A 27,960-nucleotide genomic window follows, 5' to 3' on the forward strand; every position below is an offset into this window, starting at 1 on the left:
TGAAGTGCGAAGTTTGCCAAGAAGCGACAGCTGGCCGATGCCAAACTCTCTTCTGCACATAAGCCTCCTGTATTTGACTGCACCTGTTGCGGCAGAGCGAATTGCATCGGCTTTTGTTCGGCCCTATGCCTCTTACCATCTCCCTGGATCTCGTGAGGCCTGAGACAGACCATGACCAACCGGGTTCTCGGTCCTGCAAGAATGCACGCCTTTAGCAAGCATTAAGAGAGGGAGCGACCGGCCCATCTCTGCAATTCCGGACACGAAGAACATGGAAGAAGCCCTTCTCCTACAGCGTGTCGGCAGTGCCAGTCAACCTTTCCAGTCAGCTCGAATGACACAGAATGTATGCCGAAGGTTCCATCGGACACGCAGGGACAACGGTCTTCGAAATTCGCGCGCACTATAACAGACAAGGTCCTCGCAATCTCAGGAACCCCAGCTCACACCATGCGAGCATGCCGATAAGCTTTGCTTGGACGCTTGTTAGGGCCGGCAGACGAGAAAAGACAAAAATATCGACTCCTATCCTTCACTGTCTCACAAGGTTGCGGGAGCATCGGATCTGGGTCTTTGGCCTTACACGACTCTCGAATAATCCTAGCTTCGACTGTGACGCTGCTATGCAGCGTAAAATTACAGTCATAGGACTGCCAGAATTCTCGTCCCGGAGCTGAGCTGACCACTTAGCATATCATCTCACCTTATAACTTTTCCAGGTGTAGTAAGGCTTGCGCTGGCCCTCTCAGTGCGTCGTGCATGGGATTGAAGTGTAGTGCGACCGTGGTGTGACGTTCACTGGTATTCTTCATCGAATACGAGTTCGGCCAATTTCTGACATGATCCAGGCTGACATGGTTCACTATAGTGCGATGCTTGTCGATGAAAGTCTATGCCCATGTTCTCGAATTCGAGGTCGCGAAGGGCATGTATAAGTATCACTGGGCACTTCAACACACCAATTCACATCTCAAATCAATCAACAGACTCTCGACCACCCACCTCCCCTTCACAACTTAGACTCTTTACTCTATCATGCATTTCTCCACTGCTCTTACCGCCCTGGCCGGCGTCCTTGCCTACAGCTCGCTTGCTGCGGCCAGTCCACTCGCTGAACCACAGAACGCTGGCAGCGGCAACTCTCCAAGCAACAGATGCAACACCCGGGCTGTGACAGGCAACCAGGTTGTTCAGGGAACCGCACCGACTTGGAACGATTGCTACACCCTTGCGTAAGTGAACGACAGCTCCAGTAGATGCGGATGGGAAGCTGACTCTTCGCAGCGATAAATTCCAGAACGAAGAGTTCTTCAGAAAGAGCATCAAGGTGGAGGGCAACTACAAGCAGACGTACGGAACCTGTGGCTTTTCTATAACAGCCAAGGCAGGAGACTTCCAGCTCGGCAAAGGTAAGACACCTCCTCCCTACCTAGAGCATTCACCATACTGACGCCATGGCAGATGATGCCGCCGACCTTATCAGAAGCACCGCTGGTGACCTTGGTGCCAAGAGTGGAGCATACCAAACTGGCCTTGTGTCATGCGACACTCCTGGAACGGCTGGAGGAGACCGCGGCCGCCAGACAGGATGGACCATCGGCAACTTGGACGCTCCAGGCCCAAAGCAAGGATGATTGCATTGAGATACAGCTACAGAAGACTGAGAGATCGTTGGTTCGGTCGCCTATTCAACTTGTACATTATATTTGCTACTCAGACAATGAACGCGTTCGCAGTGCCGACAATCAGAAAGAATCTCACGGGAGCAGTGAATGCGTTTCTTGAAAGTGATCGAAGAGTCGTGCACAGGGCGTAGGATATTCAAGTCTCCTCCAAATTGTTGGCCACGCCAGTTCTTGAGGCTGGAAGTCGATGCATACGGCTTCCCTCGTGGTCCTGTGGTGAACTGGTCGTGCAACAACTGGAATGCGTCCACGGCTGCGTCTGCGCCAGTCTTCCCGCATGCCTTGCAGGTTTCGCAGTCCTTTCTCAGCCAGTACTGTGACGTTGTGCTAGCATTCGAAGTAGTGGTGATGATGCTGCTTTTTCAGAATGTCAATGGTCGGAGGGTGCTTGCGCGGTGCTTATTCGCGGTGCTGCGTGGAGTGCAGAAAGCTCATCAGGTTGTGGCGACAGCATCTCGTTCTGCAGACCATCGCGATCTACGCCAGTCTGCGCAGCGAACTCGGAGAAGCATTCGCTGCAGCCAGCCGCTGTTCTTGCATCCATCCGAGGTGACCTGAAGACCGCAAGCTCTTGATAAGGATGCCGCAATGGTTGGACGGAACAATTGCTCTCTCGTGAATAACCCGCAATTCTGCCAGCAGGGACATCTCAGACTTGCAGCTTGCACTCTTTCCTCAACGTTTTTGACTTAATATGCCTCCTCCCATCGACTCGTCCACCGCAAGAACGTATCATGGTAACTGTCATTGCAAAGCGATTCAGTTCACAGTAACACTCCCCGAGCCTCTGCATCCCGAAGGACCAGGCAAAGTGACACGTTGCAACTGTTCGATCTGTACACGAAATGGTGTGTATCTTTTCCCACGCCCACATTAGTCGTTGACCAGGCATGGGAAGCTCACAAACAATTCCGCTGCCCAGGCTACTTCTTGGTATATCCACTGCGCGAAGATGTCACATTCTTAAACGGCAGCGACAAGAGAATGAAAATCGATTCTGTCGAGAGTGCAGTAGCAGCATTCTCATCGACTTCCAGCACTCTGATGTAGGTAGGCAGCGGATGTATCTGGCTGTCAATGTACATTCTTCTCTCTGGCACGCGTTCCCCAGTACGCCTCGGCGCAATCGAGAGCAAGACTGACGGTGGTGCTGCGCTGCCCGAGTAGGCAGCGATGTTTCAGGACTTTGATCCGAGTAGCGCGGACCTGAGACTCTTTGATGGGAGAAATCGACTGCAACCAGCATACGAGGCGTAGTCATTGGACGAAGAAAGTCTACCCAGAAGATACAAAACAACAAAAATCACAACTGTCATCAATCATCAATCATCCATCATCTCCTCCATCTTATCACTCGTACTTGTCACTCCGTCTCGCCGCACACTCAGGACTGGAACCAGCCAAATCCTCGAATGCGCAACTCACTGTTGCAGTGCCTCCAAAAGCCAAGCTGGAACGTCCTCAGCTGCAGCATCGCGTTCGATGAGGTAGGGTGCGACTTGCAAAGCATCACCCGCGACTTGCTCGCCGATGTCGAGAGCCTTGTTCACCAGTGCGCATCACGCTTCTGCATCGCCTCCTGAAGCCACGCTGGGATCTCCTGATCGTTCACGCCGCGCCTGAGGATGATGTTGTCGATGGCGGTGTAAAGCGTCTTCCACCAGTTTGGGTCGCGGCGGTCTAGATCACCGACGTCTCGTCTGAGAATGAGGTTGTCAATGGTGGAGTAGAGAGTCTTCCACCAGTTGGGATCACGACGTGTCAGAGCATTGATGTCACGCCTGGTGTTCACACGCCCGAAGTCCAATGATAGTGGGTGGGAACGATAATAGCGCTGCATTACAAAGTCAGCAAAGGATACTGTTTTCATCTGCACAAGCCGCGACTGGGTAAGGTCTTGAGTTGCGCGTAGAACGTAGACTCCAAGCCAGCTCCAAGACGAATTTGGTATTGTCTCTTACCTGAGCTTCCTGGTAACTGCGCTGTGCATCCTTGTTGTTCAGGTCAAGATCAAACGAGCCAGGGTCGGCAGATCGCTCATTGATACCAAGATGGTTTGCGATATCCTCGCCCCAGTCAAGCGCTCCACTGAAAACATCGTCGTACCAGTGTGGGTCTGGCACAGCAGATCTTTCATTAATGCCAAGATGGTTGGCAATGTCCTCACCCCAGTCCAGAGCGCCGCTGAAGACATCATCGTACCAGTGAGGATCAGGTCGGGCGGATCTTTCGTTGATTCCGAGATGGCCTGCGATGTCCCCGCCCCATTCTAGGGCACCTTGGAAGACATCGTCATACCAGTGTGGATCAGCTGCCCTCTTCTGATAGCTGCCAGCAGCTTCGAGAAGTTGGATGACATCGTCATTGCTGAGCGGTCGAGGACGAGCAGCAGGCAGGGCACGGACGGCTTCAGAAGAGGCCAGAATAGCCAAGGCCAGCTTGGAAGAAGTGGAAAGGGCACGCATTGTGTTTATCGGAAGTCGACCAGCGACGGATGACAAAAGAGAAGATGAAGGAGATGATGAACTTGATGATGATGATGATCGCTGAAGTGGTACGACGATGAGGCTATTTGTATTCCTCAGCAGTATTGGTGGCCAAACTCAATGCCCGCCACAAGCGATGCTATGACTTCGCGATGTGCTGGGACCTCATCGAAGCGCCGAGACATACTGCAGTTCGTGGATATCTTGTTTCCGAGCTTGATCGTGAGCGCTGTCACCGCATTGGTTGGTTTTACGCGGACTGAACCTCCGGCCATATGAACAAGGGCCGAATTCGCCGAAGCAGGAAAATAAGCTGTCCAAGCAGCCTCTTGGATCTTCAATCGGCATGCTCTACGAGGCTTGACATCTATCCCCGGTGACTTGGCGGTGATTCTGGACAGCTGCGTGGGTCACGCGCCTACAAGATTGGTTGAGTGCAGTCGACTGAGGGAGTTCTCCGAGTAGTCTGGCGACTCCAGCTATTCCAAAACAGATTAGCTGAGGCTGATGAAACTCGAGCACGATCGATTTGCTGCCGAGCATTGCAGGAATACCTCCTCTGGTATATTTCGTACTCTCTCGAGAACACTTCCAATCCATGAAATTCGCCGGAGCCGTGAACACTTCAGCAAGCAGTACGAGAGGTCGTCTACGCCATCAAGGTGTGGATCGTCGCTGCTCCGCACTGAGCTTTGATGCACGATAGTTTGCCCCCAACATAGGCAGTACGCGGTGTGGTCTTCGTGGCATTGATAGTGACAGCCTGTGCTTCAACCTGAGGCGAGGCTGACGTCGAGAACAAGATTTGTCTCCAGGCTTGGCGACCACGTGGGTGATGAGACCGCAGTTCGCCCGAAGTTGTGACATGCCATTTGACGTGGCATGAACAACAACAATAGCCATCCGGCTCGCCACAGTTCGCCTCCGCGGGACCGTGTACCTCTTTCCTGTACAAGATCCCCCTTGTGGCTAGAATCCGGAAAGAGACCTCGGCGAGATGCGAAAGGAGTACTGGGAAGTTGCCACTACTAAACGAGCAAGCTCTGTGCTCTTACAGAATCAGCTGTCGTGCAGCAACTCGTCGCCGATACAGTGGTAAGGTGGGCTGAAACTGCGTTGAATCTCAAAGACGGCGGTTTCTTGTATCATTTGGCCCGGCAACTTCAGCCTTTCGAAGATCTGCGACATACTGTTGTTGCTGGCTGTACACAAGACGAGTCTCGGCGACAGGCAGCGGTCAGCTCGGATCTTCTTCCAGTGATTCAGACGGAGTTTGTCAATACCTATCACAAGAACTCTGACCTCAAATGGCTATAGTCGTGCATCGACCCGAAGTCCCTCAAAAATCTCGTGAATCGTAGAACAGGCGTCTGGGCCAAGTTGATCGTGTCCTTGTAGTTCAAACTTGTTGGAGAGCCGTCTCACAGTATCGACTTGGATACTAGGAGCCTTCGGTACTGCAGCACAGATTCGCACGCATAGAGCGCTTTCGTCAACGTAGCTGGACACTTCGACCCACAAGACCTCTGCGCGGCAACACTGGTTCCGCGGCCATCTAGATTCCGCGGCGAAAGATATCACTGGCTGCATTAATTAATTTGCGTGCGCTCCCTGCATATTGCTGCAGATCGTGAGCCTTCTTCGCCCTTGCCCGGGTGTGTCGACATGCCTACGGCCACTGATTACGGCAGTCGTCTCTGCGCATGATTGCAGAGAGTTATCGTCGCGAAGCTCATCTTCAAACCTCGTCTGAATGCACGCCTATACTCGAAACGACGCCTAGGCCTTGGCATAAACTCCATTGTACCACTACCCAGGAGGAACAGCGGAGGAACATCTTGATAACTCATCAAGCAGTGATGATACACACAAAGTTACGTTGAGAGCTTGCTGCAAGCTTCATATGTTCTTGGCGGAAAGCTCGGATGTTGAAACTTGTACTGGCCAAAGAAAATACACCTACGCCACGCCAAGACGATGCAGTGAAGCATGCCGCATTGGTCGATTGCGCGACTTAGCCTGAGGCACAGACACTCTACGTCTATGTGACAGCAGTAAGTGGATTTCACAAGTTTCGACACCTCAGCCAAGGCTGGGAACAAGGGCGAGACCACGAGTTCAGCAGAAGATCGCTGGTTGAGCTGGCAGCAATACTCTATCAAAATGCGACGCCAAGTCAAACCTTTCGCATCGACGATAGGAATGTCTACCTCAGTACTACCACTCACATTGGCAGGTATGTATATATTCATCCTTCAGCACTTGTGCTTTTCAAACTCAGCAAACCACTCAATCATTCGCTTCCCACACTCATTTCACCAAGCCATCCTCGATTATGTCGACCCGAGCACTGCTTCTCGCGACCGCGCTGCTGGCAGCGCCGCTCGTCCACGGGCACTACATCTTCTCCCAGTTGATCGTCAACGATAAACCAGTCGGCACCGATTACACCTACATCCGCAAGAACACCAACACCTACATGCCTTCCTTCACTCAGGACGTCATCAACTCGCCAAATCTCATCTGCAATGAGGGAGCTCAAAGGCGGCTTCTCAGACTTACGATGTCAAAGCTGGTGACAAGATCGGCTTCAAGCTCTAGTACAACGAGTTCATTGAACATCCTGGTCCAGCCTTTGTCTACATGTCAAAGGCACCAGGAGACGTCGCCAGCTATGATGGAACCGGCGATTGGTTCAAAGCGTATGAGAATGGAGTTACCGGTTCTCCAAGCCAGGACACCAATTGGGGAACTTGGCAGAAGGACCGAATTGAGTTCACCATCCCAAAAGAAATTCCGGATGGCGAGTATCTTGTTCGCGTACGTGAAGTCTTCTATGATATTTGGCGTTCATGATCGATCAGCTAACGGTCCACAGCCAGAGCACATCGCAATCCACGAAGGACACGTTGGTAAGGCGCAGTTCTACATGGAATGTGCTCAACTCCGCATTTCGGGCGGCGGAAACGGAACGCCGAGTCCTCTTGTGAAGATTCCAGGCCTGTACAGTGCCCAGGATCCCGGTATTGCTTTCAACAAGTGGGGTGGCAACGTTGGTAAGCTATGAACGAAATGGGCTACATGATCTCTTTCCCTTATACTAACGTGTACGTCTGCATAGGCAACTACGAAATGCCCGGTCCCGCTGTCTGGAGTGGTGGAGGCTCTGGCGGTAGCGCGTCGACCAGCTCGAGCGGCAACAATTCTACTGCCGAAGTGTCAGTTGGTGGAACTGGTGCTGCTACTTCGGATGCTTCTAGTCCTGGAGCCTCTACTTCTGGTGGCTCTACTCCTGGTGGCTCTGCGGGATCTGCTGGTACTGGTGGCACGACTGGCACTAGTGCCGCCACTGGCTCGGCTGGACCAGCAAATGGTTCCTCTGGCTCCCAAGCTGGTTCTTCCGGCGGCTCGTCCAACACATGGGGTACCACTGCCGGACAGGCTCCATCTTGGGGCTCTTGGACTGCTGGTCGCTTCCGCCGCAGCTTCATTGCCTAGGCATTGTGAGATATACGCGAATTGGGCGAGCGCAGAGGGAAGCGAAGCGGGACAAGGGACAGGCGACGGACTCAATCGACTGATGTGCTGGACACTTAGGCTTATACATGACATACAAAACGAAGCTGGTTGCTCGAACAATTCTCTCCTTTCATTTTGCAAGCGAACCTGCCCTCAACTTTGGGGCAATTCATCCAGGCAGGAAATGATATATGGACAAGGGAATCAATGACATCGTCGTGTTGGTCCTTCAGGTATTGCGTTTCCCGTGGGCGAGCCTTGCGCAGTTGATGCTTTCCACCTTTTGCAACAACTTGACCTGATCTCTCTAATGCATACCGCCTTCAGACATTACTTGTCCACCCTCGTTCCATGATACTGGGTTTCTCAAAACATAGCGGAATCTCGAAAACCAAACATGGACAGCCGAGACGCTGTTTACTAGTAAAATAACCTGCCGCCATCCCTGGTCTCGTGTAGGGTTAGGCTTGAATCCGATATTTCCTCCGGGCACGAATGTTCAAACACGATTGTAATGCAGAACACTCGCTATAGACAGATTTTCTCGCTGCGATCTGTCTTTACATACGCATTACTACGCTACAGCCCTTAGTTTTCGCATTTCTACTGCGTTTCTCGGAGAATTAGGTGCGCATTGCCTCTCGAGCCCCTTCTTGGCGACTCCGCTATGTTTTGAGAAACCCAGTAACTAATCACGACTCCACCCGAAATCTTTCCGCAGGCTATCTGGTAACCCACATTTTTCGCTGCTCTTTAGTCTGCTCGGATGCGGACAATGACCGGCATACTCGAGAAGTGCCACTGCTATCCTCATGCCAAGTTTGTGTTATCTTGTGCCAATTTGACTTGCAATAAGTATGTCTCACAGATTTTTCTGGATGCGAAATTCTTGCACGGTCGAGGCGTCGAGTGCAGAGACCGATCGAGAGCGGCTGCTCGTTATATAAAAAGACTGTTCGATGCAGAGTAAGTGTAATCACTTTCGCGCCCTTGTCTAGTTGAAAGAGTAACCCGCATACCATAGCCTCGGTGAAGGGGACAACATGAGTAAGCACTAGAGCAGCCGTGTCCTCATGGTACTAACCTCAAGTAGAGTTCTTCCTACTCGTTCCACTCCTGGCCTCACTGCCTCTTGCCATTGCACGCAGCAAAAACAAGCCTGGATGTAGGTCGACCGCGATCTCACGTCATACAATCGCTTCGCGGAGCTAAACGATAAATTCGCTGAAGACTTCGATTACAACTGCAGCGACATCTGCGACTACGAAGGCGTCAAACGATGGATCAAGCAAGCATGCGAGGGCATTGGAGGTTCGAGCACAACAGAAAACGGAGCTTGGTATAACAGTAATGGCGGCATCATTGAAGGACACGCTATCTGCCTTTGCGCGAGAGGACAAACCAGCCCGCATGACTATACCATCAGTGGCGACTATCCTGCCGGCACAGCTACGCTCAAGTTTGATGCTTCCAGGGGTCCCTATACGTGTCAGCGCTCGGGGTAGCTATAGTCGGCTGATACGTAGCATTTGTGGCTGCTCTCAGGTTGCTGTCTGATTTGAGGACCCCATAGACTGGAACTCTGCTCAATGGAGCCAGAAGTTCTCGATTCATGACGACTTCGGTCAGATGTTTCCGCAGTAGCAGCTCGTATCATGCTGATGCGTGTCCAAGGCACCAGTGGGAAAATGTCTTGAAACAGAAAGAGGCAACTCAAGCGCTCCACTTTCTGGGAAAAGCATCTAGCCGCGTGATGTCGATCACCCATCTAGATAGCTATCAAAATAGTCCGTGTCGCCAACGACAAGCTTCGGAAAGTTTACTCGCGTTGCCCACCGAATGTTGGTCGAGTACGGTGTCTCGACCGAATCGTTCCCGTGCGAACCCGAAATGTCAGACCAAGTTGACTTCGGTCCCGCAGGACGATGGTGATTGAACAGAGCAGGCTGCGGCGAAAGGCAAGTCATGAGATCCCTTCCACTCACGCCGTCACAGAGAGCCCTGTACATCATATCAAGTGGGTCCGTGATCTTGTGAACACCGAACTCATACAGCATCTTGCGTGCTCCATCTTGAGAGACCGCATAGGCCAGCGTGCAAGTATTCACGCGTGATCTTGCAACGACGCGTGTATGGTCCGGATACTGATCCACGAGCTGGGTATCTCCAAACTCGATGTTGATGTGCTTTCTCGCAGGGACAGTTTCATCATCGGAAATGATAGCTCGTCCGATCGGAACATTCTTGTCCTCAGCCCATGGAAATCGGCAACCGCAGTGTCCCAACCACAGCATTCCCCATCGACTGAGATCGCCGTATGGTGATGTCGTTCGCACAATAGTTGATGTCTCGTCATCGACCTCAAAACTCGGAGGCTCAGAAATCCATGAATCTGGCTGAGGCCAAGTAGGATCAAGATGTTCGTTGTCTGTACCGGACAGTGGCTGGATTAATAATCTTGAAGCTTTTGCGAAATCTCGCATCTGCCGTTTGATCCGGATGTCCCAATCTGCATCGTCTTCGAGTATGAGCGCGGAGGAGATATTCTGCTCCACGATGCTGCAAAGTGGATCAGACGAGTACATGGCATTTTGAACGTTGATGCAACGCACGTTCTGATCACATTCAAATGAGATCTCCACGCTCCTGCACCGCCTTGATTGAGCTTCGTTTCTTTACCACCAGGCGGCCAAGCCTTCTCATTGACATGAGTGACAGCTTCAACAAATTCCACATCCAGTCCGGTGAGAGCAGCGGCGAGAGTACCAGCGTCCCTTCGATCCGTTCTTGTTGGGAGATTGATCATGAAGACTTTGTGGAACTTACGACAGAAGTCAGCACGTTTGGGGAGAAAGGAGGTGTGTCCTACTCACGCCAAGCGTGGCGTTCGAAATATCGTCCAGCGAATCATCTTGTTTTCCTTGTGCTGCACTGGCGATCGATGCCAGTCGATTTGTGATTGTAGCCTGTGCAGGCTGGAGATGAGCAGCATTGTAGTCGGCGAGAAGCAGGATACAAATTACTACCAAGGTCAGCCCTGCAGAGAGTGTCAATGCTCTACGCGAAACAAATACGGAAGGAGACATTGGGAGCTCATAGCAACGAGAAGGTCGACACTGCAGGAAGAACTGCCTTTCGCAGAGGTAAGGGGTTGCCAAGGATGACTAGTTCTAGCCAGTCGCTGCTCCGCGCCCTCCCGTGCCAGTGACTTGACCCCGGAGTTTTGCCAGCTCTTGAATCGGGACCATGGGCTCATCATTTTGTATGTACGCACCAAAGTACTTTGTGGCTGGTAGCCGCATTGTCACTTTGAGCATTGCGTGATCCATCGAGGAAGCGAGGCTTTCGCGCGATTCTCAAGCCCCGATGTCCACGTCTTCACTGTCTTGCTGTGGGGAATTTGCGGAACCCTCTCTCTTTTCACGCAAACTCTCCAACTTCTCGCCACATTGCTCAAATGTGGCCTTCACTCGCTTCAAACAGCTAATCTCTCCTCCAGCCGTCCCTGTTCCTTCTCAAGAACAACTACCAATTGCTTGATCTCGGCACGCTGTTGGCGAAACTCTGCCTCGTCTGTCGCATACCATTCCTCATCTTTGGCCAAGGTCTCTTGCATATTCTGGTTGGCCCGATCCGCTTCCTCAAGCACGCGAGAGTGCAGTTCTTCAACCTCTTGCTTTGTGAATGGAGGCCCGCGTTCAAGCCTGTCGGTACAGGACTGGATCCGGTCATGCGCTACACGATGCTCGACATCGACGACGGGAGGATCAGCTTACTTGGCTGACAGACGACTGCGGTTCTCTGATTGCCTTCTCTGGTCTGGGGTTGCCGCATGGAGCGAGGTCCTGTGCCTGAGCTGGGAGAGCACGAAGGAGGGCCTTCTGTGGCTCGTGCGAAGTGGTGGCATCCCGCGTTGGTGTCTGGTTCTCCTTCTTGAACACGTGAGCGATGATGGTGCTTGCAGCTGAGTGCACCTTGGCGCACCAAGTTGCCTGCATCGTTGTCCGTGAAGCTCGCTGCCTCTGCTGGCGAAGCCTGGGCCATTGTCGGATGCGGAGTGAAGTTGACGGATCAGTGGGGAGAATGATAAGGCGTGTGCGGGCCTGCTGTGTGACTAAGGCAGCAGGCAGTAGTGACGGCTTGACGTGGAACGCGCAAGTTACGCGTCACGGTCGTGTACACACGACGCGATCACTTCTGCTTGAGCCCCTTTCGCTCACTCGTGGCACTTGCAAGGGCCGTGTCCCGCACCCAACCGGGAAAGATGTGGCCTCCAAACATCATGCTCAGGCAATTGATATGAACGAATGCCGAAGTGAGGATGCTGAATTGCAAAAGGTTTCGTCTGGACAGAAGCGATCGCTCTGCAGGCTGATCGGCTGCTGATTGCCCTCCAGATAGGAGATCAAACGCGTTGAATACAACAAACACCAAGACAGGATGCAACGCACGAAGCATAGTCCAGAGCTGCTGCGACGCTATGCCCTCACCCTCAGGCTTGAGGTGCACCATGAGCACAGTAGGCAGAGCGTGTCCAACAAGAAGTGCGCAGCCAACGATCTTGTCCGGGCTGATGAGTCCATTCCATTCAAATTGTTTGTGGAGTGTAACGTGAGCGAGGACGACAATGGCGGCAAGCAATACAGCTGTCAGGTACCGCGTGGTTGACATGGTTGCAGATACAATAGTCTTCCGGAACTCTGCACCCCTTGGAATTCTTTCGCCAGCTATATGTACTTCTTCGGGATTTTCCTTGCCTGTCCACCATGTAATCATGTTCACTAATCCCAAAAACTCCACGACCAACATTCTAATCTCAAGGTACCGGTAGGCCCAATTCGCGAGTACTAGGCAGGGTCCATTGCCGATTGAAGTCACCCCATTGTCCCAATTGCGACTAGTCTGGCATCTCCTCTCCCATTCGTCGAACCGATTCCGGTGTACGCTCATAATACCACACTGCATTTTCAGCCTTCGCACAGCTAGTATTGCGGAATTGCTCAGTAGGCAACCAATCTCCATCCTGTGGCCTTCCATTCAAATAAAAGTAAAACCATACTTCATCAAGCACCGTACGGCCGCTATCGTTCGATCCGGTCCCAGCCTCAGTTTCGTTAAATCTTGGCCCACTGCAACCGAGGAAAGGAGTCCCGCTGTACTGTGCACGCAGCGAATCTTCAAGGTCGCCAATTGTATACTGAGTCTCGTTCGAAGGCACAATCCCATCTTGTGCAAGCCATGACCACACTGGAAGACGTCGGTCGAAACGAACAGTGTCCTCAAAGTACTCGATGTAGTCCTCGTGACCGGTATAATTTGGTCCATAGCACTGCGGATCATAAACAGAGAAGCACGTCGCATGCTTTGAGTGTTCATGAGTGTGGAGGATCCAGCTATCCTGACCTCTGCCGACCATATAGGTGTTCAAATACTCCAAAAGGTCCAGACGTCCAGTCGCTTCGAACGGCGTGAGATATGGCTCGCCCGTGTAAGGAGGAATTGACTCTCCATCTGGTTGGCCAGTTGTGGTATTAGGGCCTGGGAGGGGATCGGTCTGTCTGTTAGCGATGTCACAATATTCTGGATATGAGCCATCACACTTTCACCATGTATCAGCGCACTGTCAAAATCGCATATACTTTCAAACTCACATAATCGATCCAAAGCCCATGGATCGTCCAACGGTTCCGCGGAAGCGATTGTCCCACCTCTTCTCGTCCAGTATGTGTCATCCAGTAATACGTCTGCAAGAACAGCCCACCATTCATTTCTGTGCAGCAAGTATCAACATTCGAGATGTTGGCGGCTTTGGAGCATGTAAGAAAAGGCGTTTTCATAACACATGTATGGTTCTGGTTTGACTTTTCGAACAGTGGCGACTGTCGATGAGGAGAAGCATCTTCCCAGAACGACCCATTGCCTGTCGTATTCTGGCCCCGCGCGCTCGCGAGAAGTACACTTGCGATAATACTAAGGTACCTCATGTTTGACGAGATGGAAGTCTAGCCGTGACATGTGAAGCGCGGACGAAGCTGCTTATACAGCCGCTCTCGCCCCGGAGTGATCATCACCAACCACAAGATCGAAGCTTGTTTCCCGACATGTGGTCAACGCCTTACTGCATCAGGCAGGTCCGGCCAGGATCTGAAGGGTTTGCTAAGTCCAGTGCTTGGCAGAATACTGGGCAAGTGCTCTTGGCTCCAGGCTTGTCTGACACGTGGGCGAAGATCGATGTCCGAGAGGCTCAACACAATTCGCTGATAGTTCTAGAAGAGGTAGACACCCGAGACGCCGTTTCGTCAATGCCTTGACACTGCCACTCTTGTTCGTGCTGTAGATTGTCAACAAGTATAGGAAGTAGTATGGAGTGTGAGATGTATGGCGCAATTCTTGGTCTCATAACGTCTCTTCTCAAGAGTCGAAGTAATTACGATTAATGATCTCGCCAAATCAAACATTAGTACACGAGGAACAAAGCCTTCGTATCGATATTATCTTTCCCCCCTGGTCTTAGATCTCTGTCATGTGCACGGCCACTGTCCTACCCCCGAACGACGGTACACCTGCTCCATCTGTGCTAATTAGTACCACTGAGGATACCACGGATCTGTCAGATCGAAAATGACGACGGAATGTGGCTTGGCACCGCCATAAGTGTCTGCGAAAATGCTTGCGAAGTCAATGCTTCGGCCGAAGGAGAGTGCTCCGTTCGGGAGAATGTCGATGTACAGAATTCTATAGTCGGCAGGAGTGTTGACGACTCCTGGAAAGGATGAGTGTCAGCACTTATTACGGCAAAGAATGTATTTGGCTCTCATTGTACTCACCTATTGGCCCTGTCTGCACAAAGTAGTCGCAGACGACGAGATTCCTCTGATCAGGCGTCAATTTGAGATAGTGGGCTCCAACGACAGGTTGAATCTCGTATGGGTTATCGAGTCGAATGGGGTTTCGCAGATCGGTTATGTCTAGGGCAGCAATATGGTTACCAGTCGTGAATGTAACTAGCAGAAAGTGTCAGCGTCAGAAGGAAGGTTAAAAGACTGCCAGAGGATTCACAGTATGCGAAACGACCATTCTTGCTGATCGTGCTGAAGACGGCGACGGTGTCACGATACTCGAACTGGTAAAATAGCTCCGCTACACCAGGCTTGCCATACTCGTCCAATCGGTAGGGATAAATGATCCAAACCTGACCGGGATGCACGGCGGTGCACAGAGCCGCTCCTTCGGGATTGCCGGGAATCTGACATAGTGTCAGGATTTGTTAACGGTATAGTGAAGAGGCGACATACAAATTTGACATCCTGTATACCACCACCATCGCTGTCACAAGCAGTTAGTCTGCGATTCGGCAGAAGTCTTCTCCTCACAGTTGTTGCACCTACAGAATATTGATTGTGTTTATGATGGTGCGCGTTGCGAGGTCCCAAAGCCGAAGGGTCGAAGCCCTCTGTACTCCGTCGATGGTCGTGGAGACCGGCTTTAGCACAGTCAATGGCACCACAAAATCCCTGCGACTCGTCAGTACAAGTTCGTTGCAGTGCTTAAATTGGCAGCAAATACGATGTCAGAATAAGGCCTCTGTCAAAGTCGATGCTAAGTCCATGAGGCGAGAACTGTTGGCCGAGGATGTTCAACGTGCCATCGAGGTCTTCAGGCCATTGATGTATGATTTCGTATTCTGGACTGGTTTCAACCAGACGTCCTCAATGCGCATTAGCTGGAACACGCGAGGCCATTCACCACTGCATTTTACCAGGAGAGGTGCCCAGCAGCGAGTCCATGTAGGTGAAAAAGAAGCCACCTCCAGGTTTCGCGACGACTTCATCTGCAATGGAAGCGGAAGTCGCTCGGTCGGATTTCCAGTACCTATTAGATGACGCAGACTGTCAGCAAACCTTTCGTTCACGATGAACTCTTACTTGAAGAGCTTACCGCGGGTTGTATACATCCGAAGTGTCGATGTAGATGCCTGTGTCCTGGGTCTTCAGCAGGGAGAGCAGACATCCGCCCCAAAACACCTGCCCGTCCAAAGAAACCGCTTCGAACGAGTCAGTAGCTGCGTCAAATTATCATGTGATTGGCTGCCCATCTTACCTGAATGATGTGGACTGCACCCGGAGAGGCCAATCTCGACGACCCGCAGCAATGTGCCGAAGGTATCGTCGTCCAGACTGAACGTTGCCTATGAAACGGTCAATCCAGCTTCTCCACAAGACAAGTGCCCCTCTGTCCACTAACGAGGAAGTCTGAATGCACATTGTCGCCCGCGGCGGTCCAGAAGTAGCCAATTTTTTGCGGACGAATATCACTGCCAAAATACCCGGGCGTGGTCAAGGGAGGTGTGGGCAGCTGCAGGATGGGCAGTGGAGGTGCTGCAGCATAAATGGGGTCTAGCAGTTCCAGTTTGGGAAGCAGTGGTGGGAGTGATAGGGACTCCTGCAAACCACGTGGTACCAACGGTGAGAAAGCATTCTCTCGTTTCGTGTGCTCCAGTAATGCTGCGGCTACTACAGGCGTCTGATCGATATGAGGAAGAGCAAATGTAAGTCGTACGCATGCCGCGAGGGCAGAGAGTGTCGTAGCCAGAACCATTCCGATCAACGAGCGCGGGCGGCTTACGCCAACAAACAGAGAGCGAGAATGAGAAAGAATGCGCAGTTTTCGTCGGCTTTGCGGACCAGGGTTGTGCGTACTTGAGGTCAACTGTGAAGTTGCGCTCTCATCGTCCCTGTTCGAACAGCTTCACCATGTCTGTCTACTTCATGACGCCCCAAATTGCGAATATGGCGTGTGATGGTTCGATCTTCCTCCCCAGAGCCATAGTAGCAGCATCAGTCCTATCCTCGCCTGCATTCGTTGCCAGGATCTCGAATTCGATAAGTGACTTGGTTGCTGTCACGCAGCCTCGGAGCTGCGATCGAAATAAACAGCGCTACCCCGGACTGTCGTGTTCATACGGTGCCGAGACAATGCACCACCAGAAGCTCGATGGAGAGGCTGTATATTGCCCAAAAGAGAAGAGTTCTGCTAGGGTTGTGCTCACGCGACGTCTGTGCAGGATTGCACCATCAACAAGCTTTCGACGTTGTCCGGCTTTATTTCGACGTACCCGAATGGCATCTCAGCGGACCTCGAGGTCGTCTAGATACTTTCGTGGTCTGCAATGCTCCAAGTGAGCGTCGTCAATAGCAAATTGTTGATTTACAGGGAGGGTCCCTCTTGGAAATCATGGAAATTCAGCGCATCATGCTCGAAGGTCTCTCCAGATGCAGAAACCTCACACGTCGAAGATGCTTAACTGCACGGAAGATCCAGATCCTATTTGGATGTTCTACACACTGGAAGGAAGGGCGTGACCGGCATGGGTGCCAAAACGCCATCCCTATGGATCATTCATCATCTCGCGAAACGCACAAGAGAGTTGAGCATCCCAGCAGAATAGCCGCCAAGCGATAGAGTGGACCAACTGCGTCTCCAGAGGAACAACTCTGAGTTCGACAAATTTTGAGAAACTCGAGATCGCGTTTGGTGCCCTTGCTCCTTATTTGTTTGAGCGAGGGCTTTAAGGCCGCTGACTAACGACCTTGCCATATGAGGTACTTGAAGATCGCTTGCAGAAGAGTTCAGCCATTGGCCACCTGTCCAAGAATGCCATGTACAGAAACGCTGTACGGTTGACACCCAAAGTGGAAGCCTGAAAGCAGTGGTATTGAAGTCTCATGGACCAGGCCCCTGAAGCTTCACCTATCCATGGTCCAGCCCTTGGAAGAGTATGGTCTAATCTCCCATTTGAAGTCGTGCGCAGCGAGGTCCAGGAATCAAGCCAATCCGATCAACAATAAAGTACGTGCCTGTGGTTGACGAGAGGTTTTGGGGTGTAGCTGTGTCTCGCTAGCTTGCCCACCTCCGAGCGTCCGTCAGCATGATATCTCTTTCACTTTTCACGAGTGCTGCAGCGCTTCTGGCGTGTAATGCCGAAGCGAGACCGTTCTTTTCGGAAGCAGGCACTCAAGGCAGTCCGCAGCCTCAGGTGCTCAAGAACGCTTTCAATTACAAGCGCGGCCTTCCATCAACCTTGAGCTCAAAGCATCTGCGGCCAGTGCTTGAGCCAAGAGCTGAGCCAGAGCAGATCATATCTTCGAACGGGCCCAATGTCAATGTTCCAGGCTACTCATCGGACGAGTTCGCAAAAGGACAGCCGATCAGTTCCAAGACTGGGAAAGGAGCTCCACTGCTTGGTACGTTCCCGTTCGTACGGGATTCCTACTGCGCCTTGCTGACAGTGCCGACAGGAGGAACGAATAACATCATCGATGTTCAGAACCCAAGCAACCTGGGACAAGAGCCAACTGATCATGGTGTCGTGGTCAACTTGAAGTGGCGCTTCTCAGGCTCAAAGACAAACCTGTACAAGGGCGGCTGGGCTCGTGAGCAAGTGATCACAGACCTTCCGGCGAGTCAGGATATCTCGGCCGCTCAACAACATCTGAAGAAGGGTGCTTTCCGAGAGTTGCACTGGCACAAAGTCGTGAGTACGGACAGTCCTCAAACAGAGATATGCTTAGCTGACTGTGCCAGTCTGAGTGGGCCTTCGTTTACGCTGGGCGGGTCGCCATATCGGCCGTAAATGAGCATGGTGAAAACCAATATGACATTTTGGGGCCAGGTGACATTTGGTTTTTTCCAAAGGGCGTGACACACGGAGTCCAAGGCCTTGACGCTGAGAATGAGGTATGTAGAAGGTCTCGAGCACAGCAAAGCATGCTCGGGGACTGACTGGGTGTGCAGCTTTTGCTCGTCTTCGACGACGGTGATTTTGACGCCACAGGTGTGACTTTCAACGTTGATGACTGGATTGCGCACACTCCAAAGGATATTCTGGCAAAGAACTTCGGTGAGAAGCAGAGATCCATGCCGCTGTGATCGCACCACTGATCTCCGTGAAGGTGTGAGCGCTTCCCTCTTCGATCACGTTCCGACTGGAAATCCCAAAATACTGCCTGGCGAGTATCCCGCCGATGATCAAACAGTGGAGCATCCGTACGGGGACTTAAGCTCTTCCATCAACACGAGTTACGTGATTCGATCCAAGGTGCGTACGAGTGACATTACACAAGGTCAAACATTCTAACCTCATAGACAGGATGTCGCACCGAAGGTTGCGCCAGGTGGAGGAGGCACTATCCAAGTGTTTGACTCCAGAAACTTCCCCATTTCCACAACGATTGCATCGTCAGTGGTGACCATCAAGCCTGGAGGTCTTCGTGAGCTGCACTGGCATCCCACGGTGAGCCAATCGCACCAGAAGTTAGGGACGCCCTCGCTGACATCTAGCAGGTGCAGGAGTGGGTGTATTTCGCCCAAGGCCAAGCGCGTGCAACGGTGTTCATGGGTATGGTCCACATGTGCAGGCTGAAGGTGATGCTAACTGTCCGATTTTTGCACCTCAGGCAACGAAGCTGCTCGAACATTCGACTTTGCTGCTGGTGATACCGCAGTCTTCCCAGACAACTCAGGTAAACATGGGTTCCAGGTGTGACTCGGCTCCCAGGCTGACTCGAAACAGGCCATTATGTTGAGAATACTTCGCCGAACGAAGATCTGGTGTGGATCGAGATCTTCAAAGCCGACAGAGTAGCTGACATTTCGCTAACTCAATGGTGATATACAATGAAATGCGACGACTGATGCGTGGCGGTGCTAATCTTGTCCAGGCTTGCATTGACACCAGCTCAATATGTCGCTGAAGCGCTTAATGTCTCGCTCGAGTTTGTGCATCAGCTGAAGAAGGAGAAGCAGTTGATCATTGCTTAAGTATCCATCGGGGCAGCGCATGCTTGACACAATGGCTTGGCGCGTTGATCTTTTGGCCAGGCGGAATGTAATGGGGTGTAGTTCTCTTCAGATTAGCCGTTTGCTGCCTCGACTCTCGTGTAGTCGCTTTAATTCAACCGCCTGGCAGGTGATCACCAAAATGCCAAGTCTCCAGCATTCCTAAAAGCTTCGCAGGCTTCGTGCTTGTTCTCTGATGCCATTCATCGCAAGTTTGAACGTCTTGTCAATCCACCGCGGGTGCTTGTTCTGAGTCTCATAGCCGTGTCGTCGCCTGCAGGCCGATGCATCACTGCAGCACAGACTGGTTGCCAATGCCATAACGAAACACTGCCCGCCACGATGAAGGCGTTGCTGGAAACCCGACAGATGGTGTATTTCCATACGGATGAAACGGACACTTTCGAGGAGGTGGAGTTGGAGATGCTTGGCATTGTTGGCCCAAACTTCGGGTCGGATCGGAAAGCTCAACCTCGTTTCATCCACCACCTTCCGTCCAGCATCTTCCATCTTCATCGTGCAACATCTCGCGGCACTGAGAACCGCTTGCAGACCTCACTTGGTTGTCGGACAATTTATCGGCCCATCTTCGACATTATCAGTGTTCCACCGCCTTGATGGCCACGACATGCCCCCCGCATCTCGTGTCAATGGCACCCGCCATGCATATTCTTCCGGCGGCAGACAATTTGGACATCTGAGCGGGTTGGAGCACGACACAAGTCCTATGCCACAGTCTGTTGGTCAGAAGAGCGAGTTCTAGGGAAGCATGACGCTCGATTGACGACGGAGTAGCATTGGTTTGCCACGCCATGCCCTCCCGCGGAAGAAAGCAGAATACACGGCAAAACGCGTGAATGTAGCCTCTATTCTTCCACCACCCAACTCAGGCATTGATCTACACTGATATTTGTCGCCCCGCATCGGAGCGAGGACGACAAATGCTGCTGAAGTATATAGATATCCACAGCACGAAAAGACCTTGAAAATGCACTGCTCAGGCTGAGACAACACATTCGAGGTGCAAGCTACGATGCAGCTTCGGGGAGTCTTTTGTTCAGGAGCACTGCTGCTTCTGCAAGCTGTAGCTATCAAGTTACCTTCGGAGTATGACACGATATGGACCAGCCAGAGCTTGAACTCCTCGGGATCGATGCCAGTGGGCGGCGGCGATGTCGGTCTCAATGTCTGGGTTCAAGACAACAACCTTCTGTTCTACATCGCCCAAAGCGGCGCTTTCGATGAGAACAATTCGCTTCTGAAGTTGGGCAGAGTCAACATTACGATGAACCCGAATCCATTTGCCTCCAATCGGAGATCCTCTTTCCGACAGCGTCTGAATATCAATGATGGCTACATCACGATTTCTGGTGGCCTCGGGACAGAGCTAAAGATCTGGGTCGATATGGACACTTCTGACATCCACGTGTCGTCGAGGAGCAGGGTTCCGATCAGATACACTGCCTCGCTTGAGTCATGGCGAACAGAAGGTTATCAAATGGTTCCTCCCGAGCAACGTAAGCTACACCATTGATCGCCACGAGTGCTCGCCTCCATGCTGAAATCTTCAGAGCAAACATCGTGGGGAGTGAGCGCAGTGCCACAGCTTCCTGTGCCATACCAACGCCCAGATACTGTTGGCTTCACGGATAGTGGAGTGCTGAGCTATCACCACAACGATGACTTGCCACTCTGGGATGCTCAAGTGGCCGAACAAGATATTCAAGATCCAGAAAGTTTTTTTAACCCCATGAGAAACAACACCGTACGTCTTTCAGTTCTGCCGGAGTGCGCATTGCTGCAACTACTGACTACCCCAGTTTGGTCTCTTCATGTATTCGCCAGACCTAAAGCGGACTCTGATGACCAGCGGCACATACATCAATACCAGCTACACAGGTTTTCAGCTGGCGTCAACTAAGGCATCTTCAAGGTTCTCCCTAATCATTGGGACTGATCAGCAGCAGACTACCGACGTCAACGCTTGGAAACAAGCATTGATCGCAAAGACCAAGGCCGGCTTGTCGAAAAATCAGGCCAGCACCATTGCCTGGTGGAACGCGTACTGGGACCGGTCACACATCATCATCAATCCTGCCGCAGGTAACTCAGATCCAGGCTTTCAAGTCGGCAAAAATTACCAGTACTTCCGATACATGATGGCGTGCAATGCCAAGGGCCAGTATCCGACGAGGTTCAACGGAGGGCTTTTCACATTTGATCCGGTGCTGACAGATCCGGAAGTTCCATTCACGCCCGATTGGAGACGATGGTCCGGAGGAACATTTACAGCTCAGAATCAGAGGCTTCTGTATTGGCCTTTGTTGAAGACTGGCGACTTGGACATCCTCACTCAGGGCATCGACTTCTACGGAAATACATCTCCGAACCATCGCAAACTGGGCCAGCAGTACTTCGGCCTGGATGTCGCACTGACAAGTGAGCAGTTGGACAATACTGGGCTGCCAAACATCTATGAATACAATGCGAGAGCTTTCGGCGATGATTCGGAGGAACGCACAGATCTCTATCCGCCTGGTATTGACTTCAACGATTGGCTGAGCTGGCAGCAAGACACAGCGAATGAGTTTGCGGACATGGCGATCATGGCTCGCTCCGTCTACGGCGAAGATGTCTCCAAATGGGTGTCGTTCGTCGAATATCAACTCGCGTGGTTCGACGAATTCTATCGGCAGCGCAACGGCCTGAACTCGTCCGGAGAGCTCATCATATACCCTGCATCAGGTGCTGAGACTTACAAGCTTGCACTCAATCCATCCTCAACTGTATCTGGCCTTGTCAGAGTCATTACCGATCTTCTGGACAGCGATGTCTCTTTGGTCAAGGGCAACACGACGTACTACGAGCAATACCGTGCGCGAGTACCCAAGACGCCGCTGCACCAATGTCCTGGTGCGACAGGTGGGTTACTCACGAGGTGCTATCTTTGACTGAGCCAATGCTAATCAGAACTCCCAGAACTTACATGCATCTCGCCCGCAACGAACTACTCTTTCGCGCAGAACACGGAACCTTCGGCAATGTATGCCGTCTTCCGTAAGCCTATACTGACCTAACCCATGTTCAGGATTGTTGCTGATGCAGATGCAGCTTGGAGCGAATATGGTCTTGGACAACCTACAAATCTGAGCTTCGCCATCCACACCTACTTCAATGACAGTCAGGCAGCCACTTATCGCGGCAATACGTAAGCTGTTGAGCCCTTCTCTCGTTGTTACACATCACTGATGATTGACCCGCAGCGGCTGGCGACAAGACCAGATCTGGTTTGCACGAATGGGACTCACCGACCTGGCAACAGAATACATCACAGATCGCCTCTCTGACAGCACACGATACAGGTTCTCGGCTTTCAAAGGTCCCAACTACGACTGGTCGCCCGACATCAATCACTATGGATCTGCTGCAATCGGCTTGCAAGAGATGGTGATGCAGACTTTCGCACTGAACAATACGCAAATTCGACTTCTTGGTGCTTGGCCAGCAGACTGGTCTGGTTCTTTTAAGCTTACGGCTCCTCAGCAGACCGTGGTCCAAGGCAAGATCTCAAATTCCGAAGTCGAGAATCTGGTCGTCACCCCTTCCAGCAGGTTACAAGATGTTGTATATGGCCTGGAGAAGAGTCAACACCCGAGTTTTGACTAGTCGATTCTGACGGACGCCACGCATATGCAACTTTTGTCAGACCAAGGACTGGTAGCATTCGCGGTAAACCTGGCATTGTGATGATTCACGACACGATATGAAGCGAAGGATTTCGGTTTTCACAAGTGTACACAGGAAAAGAGCCAATTTGCTGCACCTGTCAGCGATCTATTCGCATATTCCCGGATATATGTAAACTGCACTTCCAGCAGCACATAGTCTTTCGTTCCTCAATTTGCCAGTCCGACTGATGGCCACAAAGCTGTCCTCGCCCTTGAGCCGACTGTCAAGACCGAAACACATGAGCGCATGAAACTCGGAACTAGAATTTTATCCTTGCTATCACCTTGGTCGGAGATCGCAGAAAGAGGTCCGATGATTGCTGACTACAAAGCACCAGCGCTCCACGCAAAGTCCTCCACAACGTGCGTAAATACCGTTCATTTGAAATTGTATTGCTACACTATATGATTCTGACGAGAGGAGGCCCAGGCCGACTATCTTCATGCTCAGCATTGTAGATAAGTCTGACCTGCCTAGGAATCGCCATTTGAAATCATCTGTTGCGTCGTCACTAACCCAATATCTGCATAACATATCGACCAGATGACGCAACTTCGGCCCGTGGTGGAGCAGATCGGTACATGACCACCGATGCCTCTACGCGTCGAACAAGCTCTTTTCAGATCCTGGATTACAGCACTGCACTATCCAACATGGTCAGGCGCAGCATGTGGTCCTGCTCACCTCAGTTGTGGGCCCTGAAACCAGCGGCTCGTCCTTCGCTGGAGCTTGGCCATGCTTCGAAAGCTTCTCACGGCCTCGTTCGGCCCCCGAGCACGAGCGATGCACAATTGCATACTCGTGGGTTCTCTCATATTGATGTTCTCACAGACCCAATGCTCTGGCTCCAAGGACCCTATGACGTTGCCTCTACGATCCCATGCATGCACATATGCACGCACAAGATATCTCCCACTGCTCAAGTCCACCGGTCTCCATAGCCTATATGTCCGACGCATTGCCACACAAGAGCTCTACCTCCAGCTCATCATTCCGCATTGATGCCGACAGCATGTCGACGCAGCATATCGCGCAAACGCGTCATACCGGCCGAACATGGCTCGTTCATATAATACCCACGCTTTGTTAGAGAGTCATTAACATTGACCATTTGCTTGCATTCTAATCCACGCTTCCTATTATTACTTGCAACTACACTTACTGATACAAAACTAACACAAGATGACAGTAGGATACTTCGACAACGACTCAACGAACGACAGAGAAGTCAAATCTCTGCCACTGGTTGTCGATGAGCTCGCTCGCGAATACTCCGATCATGTCTGGATGAAATTGCCCAAAGATGCAGAGCTCACCACAGGCTGGCGAGACATCACATATAAAGAGCTTGGAAATGCCGTCGATGGAATGGCAAGATGGATGGGACGGGTATTCGGCATTGGACGAAGAGCTACAGACGTTGCTGCATACATCGGGCTGAACGATGTACGATATGCTGTCGCTCAAGTGGGCTTGATCAAGGCTGGATACATGACCCTTCTGCCCTCGCCTCGAAACTCGCAAGAGGGACAAGCATCGCTGTTCTCAACCACGAAGTGCAAGTACCTTTTGTACAGTGAGGGAGTGGATGCGTACGTGGAGACAATAAAGTCTGCTGTGCCAGGTGTGCAAGCTGTCCGTATTCCCTCCTTCGATGAGCTGGTCCAACAAGGAGCGAAGGCGACAACACCCTACCCAGGAGCATATGGGAACCGAGTTGATGACAAGGTACTCATTCTACACACTTCCGGGTCGACTGGATTGCCCAAGCCCATTTATCACACAAACGGATCCATCGATACGCTGGGCCAGCTTCGAAACGTTCCAGCACCAAAAGGTCGACAGAACAATATGAACGCACTATTCGCAACCGAAGAACTGCTGTTCGCCATGGCACCATTCTTCCACATGATGGGCACCGTCGTAGTATGGACCTCACTACTGTGCAGACGGCCAGTCTGCTATGCACCTCCCACGAAGCCACCGACCCCAGATCTCATCATCAAATGCTTGAATCAGACGAAGCCTGATGTCGCACTGGCTCCTCCATCGGTGATCGAAGAAATCGTCGAAGCCCCAGGAGGCTTAGACGCCATCAGCCACCTCAAATTCGTGTTCTACGGCGGCGGCCCATTAGCCAACGGCACCGGAGACAAAATCAATCAAGTCAGCCGCGTCGTGGCAGTGATCGGATCCACAGAAGCAGGACTCGTGCCTGCACGAATTACCGAAGACAAAGATGATTGGAACTACTTCGAGTGGTCACCGGGCTGTGGCGTCGACATGGAAAAGGATGGCGAAGGTCTGCATGAGATGACGATCAAGCCAGCAGACAAGCGAGTGCAGGCAATCTTCCATACCTTCCCAGATATTTCGGAGTGGCGTACCAAAGACCTCTTCGAAGAACATCCCAAGCGAAAAGGTCTTTGGACTTATCGGGGCCGGAAAGATGATGTGCTCGTCTTGAGTAATGGAGAGAAGTTCAATCCTGTCGGGTTTGAAAAGACGCTAGAAAGCTATGCCGCAATCAAAGGAGCACTAGTGGTAGGCCAAGCACGGTTCCAGACAGGTCTGATCATTGAGCCTGAGTGGCACTTGGTAAAGCACGATGATCCAGCCGAGTTAGTGGACGAGCTCTGGCCGCTCGTTGAACGAGCCAATGCTGCCGCACCAGCACATGGGCGCGTCTGGAAATCCAAGATCGCGATCACGAAGAGGGAAAGACCATTCAAGCGTGCACCGAAAGGGTCGATCGTCCGCCGACAAACCCAAGAACTGTACAAGAACGAGATCGACGCTCTCTACTCGAACGAAGGCAGCGATAATGAGCTTGGGCCATTGAGCAGGGACGTAGATGCTGCAGGAGCGAAGGAATATCTCCGTCGAGCATGCAAGGCTAAAGACTTCGCGATTCCGGAAGATGCCTCTGACGACACAGACATCTTCAGCTACGGCATCGACTCGCTCCAAGTGATGGCACTGTCCTCGACACTCAGTCACGCCACGGGAACTTCAGTCTCGCCTCGGGTCATATACAGCAATCCTACGATCAATGGTCTTGCCCAGTACCTGAGCCACGGAAATGACGGAGATGCGCTGGCTGGAGCTCAACAGACGAGTCGTGAGGAGATCATGGAGAAGATGATACAGAAGTACACGTCTGATCTGTCGGCCGAATCAGCTCGTGAAAGTGTTTCACGTCCTGACAAACACACCGTCGTCCTCACCGGCTCGACTGGCTCACTTGGCAACCACATTCTACAAGAACTCATTGCCTCTCCCGACGTCGCACACATCTACGCTCTCAACCGCTCAGAAGACGCCGGTTCCCGACAAGCCAAGCAATTCGAAGATCGAGGAATCGCAGCAGACTTCAGCAAAGTCACCTTCCTCGCCACAAACTTCGGCAAAGACCACTTCGCCATCCTAGATTCCACCTACAACGAAATGCTCCAAAGCGTTGACATTTTCATCCACAACGCCTGGGCCGTAGATTTTAACAAAACCCTCCCAACCTACGAAGAAGCCCACATAGCCGGTACCCGTCGCGTAATCGACTTCAGTCTCGCCTCAACCCACAACGCCCACATAATCTTCATCTCCTCCATCGCAAGCGTAGGAAATTGGTTCGCCAGCAACCCCAACGATAAACTCGTGCCCGAACGACTCTCCTCAACACACTCCGTCGCCCTCCCCCAAGACTACGGCGAATCCAAACACGTCGCTTCCACGATCCTCGCCCACGCAGCCGAGACCACTCATACACCAGTAACAATCGTCCGCGCAGGCCAACTGGCGGGTTCAGCAAAAAGCACATCCCCCTGGAACCGCCACGAATGGCTCCCAAGTCTAATCCTCACCTCTTCATCCCTCAACCTCATCCCCTCAACCCTCGGAACTCAAGATACAATCGACTGGGTCCCAATGGACTTGGCCGCGAAATCAGTCTTCGAAATATCCACCACCTCCTCTTCAACCACCTCCTCACTAACTCAAGTAACCCACCTCGTCAACCCCCACACCTCAACCTGGCAAACCTCCCTCCTCCCAACAATCCACTCCCGCCTTTCCTCCGCAAAAATAGTCCCATATTCAGACTGGCTCGAGAATTTGAAAGCAACTCCAGTCACTCCCGAAGAACTCGAAAAGAAACCAGGACTCAAAATTCTAGATTTCTACGAAGCGTTACAAGCAGAAGGAGGAGGTGGACTACCACCGATGGACACAGTCGAAACACAGAAAGTGAGTGAGACAGTAAGAACGATGCCGGCGATTGATGGGAAAATGATGGAGAAGTGGTTGGGGGAGTGGGGACTCTAGAAGAGTGTTCGGTAAGTAGATGGCGATATTTGAGAAATGAACGACATTGTGAAAGGTTCAACATTTTACATCTTTATCAGTCACTACTTGTAACACCATTTTGAAAAGCATTGTGGTACGGCATGCAGTGTCCCGAGGCAGCAAAAATTCAGGGAGAGATCAATGGAAGCTGAAAGGTAAGATCATATACACATCTGTTTCAATCTCTGTCGTCAAATACATAGCAGCATAGCATTAGCACTACCAAAACAAGCAATCAGCACAAAAAACCCATCATCCCAACCAGACAGGTATCTCAACCCACCAAAAGCCGCCAAGAAACCAAGGTGTCGCGCAAACCAGACGCATCAAACAGATCGCACTTCATCATTCCATCATCAGTG

General features: G+C 51.8%; 11 protein-coding genes across 11 annotated transcripts; 5 read left to right on the plus strand and 6 right to left on the minus strand.

Moving 5' to 3' along the window:
• Positions 1–1,035: 1,035 nt before the first annotated feature.
• On the plus strand, positions 1,036–1,634 carry RHO25_011394 (uncharacterized protein; the record flags this gene model as incomplete). The annotated part of the gene is made up of 3 exons (XM_023602820.2): positions 1,036–1,232; positions 1,285–1,409; positions 1,462–1,634. 3 exons carry the CDS (start codon positions 1,036–1,038, stop codon positions 1,632–1,634), a joined length of 495 nt encoding a protein of 164 aa, XP_023454419.1.
• A 1,597-nt stretch (positions 1,635–3,231) lies between these two features.
• Positions 3,232–4,150, minus strand: RHO25_011395 (uncharacterized protein; the record flags this gene model as incomplete). Its single annotated transcript, XM_023602821.2, has 2 exons — positions 3,232–3,519; positions 3,647–4,150. 2 exons carry the CDS (start codon positions 4,148–4,150, stop codon positions 3,232–3,234), a joined length of 792 nt encoding a protein of 263 aa, XP_023454882.1.
• Positions 4,151–6,506: 2,356 nt separating this feature from the next.
• RHO25_011396 (uncharacterized protein) lies at positions 6,507–7,669 on the plus strand (the record flags this gene model as incomplete). Its single annotated transcript, XM_023602822.2, has 4 exons — positions 6,507–6,746; positions 6,773–6,991; positions 7,050–7,227; positions 7,293–7,669. The coding sequence occupies 4 exons, from the start codon at positions 6,507–6,509 to the stop codon at positions 7,667–7,669; spliced, it is 1,014 nt and encodes a 337-aa protein (XP_023454507.2).
• A 1,781-nt stretch (positions 7,670–9,450) lies between these two features.
• RHO25_011397 (uncharacterized protein) lies at positions 9,451–10,776 on the minus strand (the record flags this gene model as incomplete). The annotated part of the gene is made up of 3 exons (XM_023602823.2): positions 9,451–10,249; positions 10,303–10,511; positions 10,564–10,776. 3 exons carry the CDS (start codon positions 10,774–10,776, stop codon positions 9,451–9,453), a joined length of 1,221 nt encoding a protein of 406 aa, XP_023454663.1.
• Positions 10,777–11,165: 389 nt separating this feature from the next.
• Positions 11,166–11,734, minus strand: RHO25_011398 (uncharacterized protein; the record flags this gene model as incomplete). The annotated part of the gene is made up of 3 exons (XM_023602824.1): positions 11,166–11,408; positions 11,467–11,622; positions 11,675–11,734. The coding sequence occupies 3 exons, from the start codon at positions 11,732–11,734 to the stop codon at positions 11,166–11,168; spliced, it is 459 nt and encodes a 152-aa protein (XP_023454508.1).
• Positions 11,735–11,881: 147 nt separating this feature from the next.
• On the minus strand, positions 11,882–12,361 carry RHO25_011399 (uncharacterized protein; the record flags this gene model as incomplete). Its single annotated transcript, XM_065603405.1, has 1 exon — positions 11,882–12,361. One exon carries the CDS (start codon positions 12,359–12,361, stop codon positions 11,882–11,884), a length of 480 nt encoding a protein of 159 aa, XP_065459477.1.
• Positions 12,362–12,587: 226 nt separating this feature from the next.
• Positions 12,588–13,458, minus strand: RHO25_011400 (uncharacterized protein; the record flags this gene model as incomplete). The annotated part of the gene is made up of 2 exons (XM_023602825.2): positions 12,588–13,289; positions 13,342–13,458. The coding sequence occupies 2 exons, from the start codon at positions 13,456–13,458 to the stop codon at positions 12,588–12,590; spliced, it is 819 nt and encodes a 272-aa protein (XP_023454509.2).
• An 813-nt stretch (positions 13,459–14,271) lies between these two features.
• On the minus strand, positions 14,272–16,288 carry RHO25_011401 (uncharacterized protein; the record flags this gene model as incomplete). Its single annotated transcript, XM_023602826.2, has 10 exons — positions 14,272–14,453; positions 14,518–14,694; positions 14,750–14,936; positions 14,986–15,016; positions 15,079–15,204; positions 15,257–15,398; positions 15,450–15,562; positions 15,629–15,734; positions 15,791–15,878; positions 15,935–16,288. 10 exons carry the CDS (start codon positions 16,286–16,288, stop codon positions 14,272–14,274), a joined length of 1,506 nt encoding a protein of 501 aa, XP_023454503.1.
• Positions 16,289–17,618: 1,330 nt separating this feature from the next.
• On the plus strand, positions 17,619–19,510 carry RHO25_011402 (uncharacterized protein; the record flags this gene model as incomplete). Its single annotated transcript, XM_023602827.2, has 10 exons — positions 17,619–17,934; positions 17,989–18,224; positions 18,275–18,427; positions 18,485–18,590; positions 18,643–18,788; positions 18,840–18,983; positions 19,034–19,088; positions 19,147–19,212; positions 19,263–19,356; positions 19,411–19,510. The coding sequence occupies 10 exons, from the start codon at positions 17,619–17,621 to the stop codon at positions 19,508–19,510; spliced, it is 1,416 nt and encodes a 471-aa protein (XP_023454504.1).
• Positions 19,511–20,561: 1,051 nt separating this feature from the next.
• Positions 20,562–23,194, plus strand: RHO25_011403 (uncharacterized protein; the record flags this gene model as incomplete). Its single annotated transcript, XM_023602828.2, has 6 exons — positions 20,562–21,045; positions 21,100–21,293; positions 21,349–22,450; positions 22,508–22,585; positions 22,640–22,736; positions 22,792–23,194. The coding sequence occupies 6 exons, from the start codon at positions 20,562–20,564 to the stop codon at positions 23,192–23,194; spliced, it is 2,358 nt and encodes a 785-aa protein (XP_023454505.1).
• Positions 23,195–24,439: 1,245 nt separating this feature from the next.
• Positions 24,440–27,577, plus strand: RHO25_011404 (uncharacterized protein; the record flags this gene model as incomplete). The annotated part of the gene is made up of 1 exon (XM_023602829.1): positions 24,440–27,577. One exon carries the CDS (start codon positions 24,440–24,442, stop codon positions 27,575–27,577), a length of 3,138 nt encoding a protein of 1,045 aa, XP_023454506.1.
• Positions 27,578–27,960: the final 383 nt, after the last annotated feature.

The sequence above is a fragment of the Cercospora beticola genome, chromosome 8, assembly GCF_033473495.1.
Source record: "Cercospora beticola chromosome 8, complete sequence".
In the NCBI taxonomy this organism is placed as follows: Eukaryota; Fungi; Ascomycota; class Dothideomycetes; order Mycosphaerellales; family Mycosphaerellaceae; genus Cercospora; species Cercospora beticola.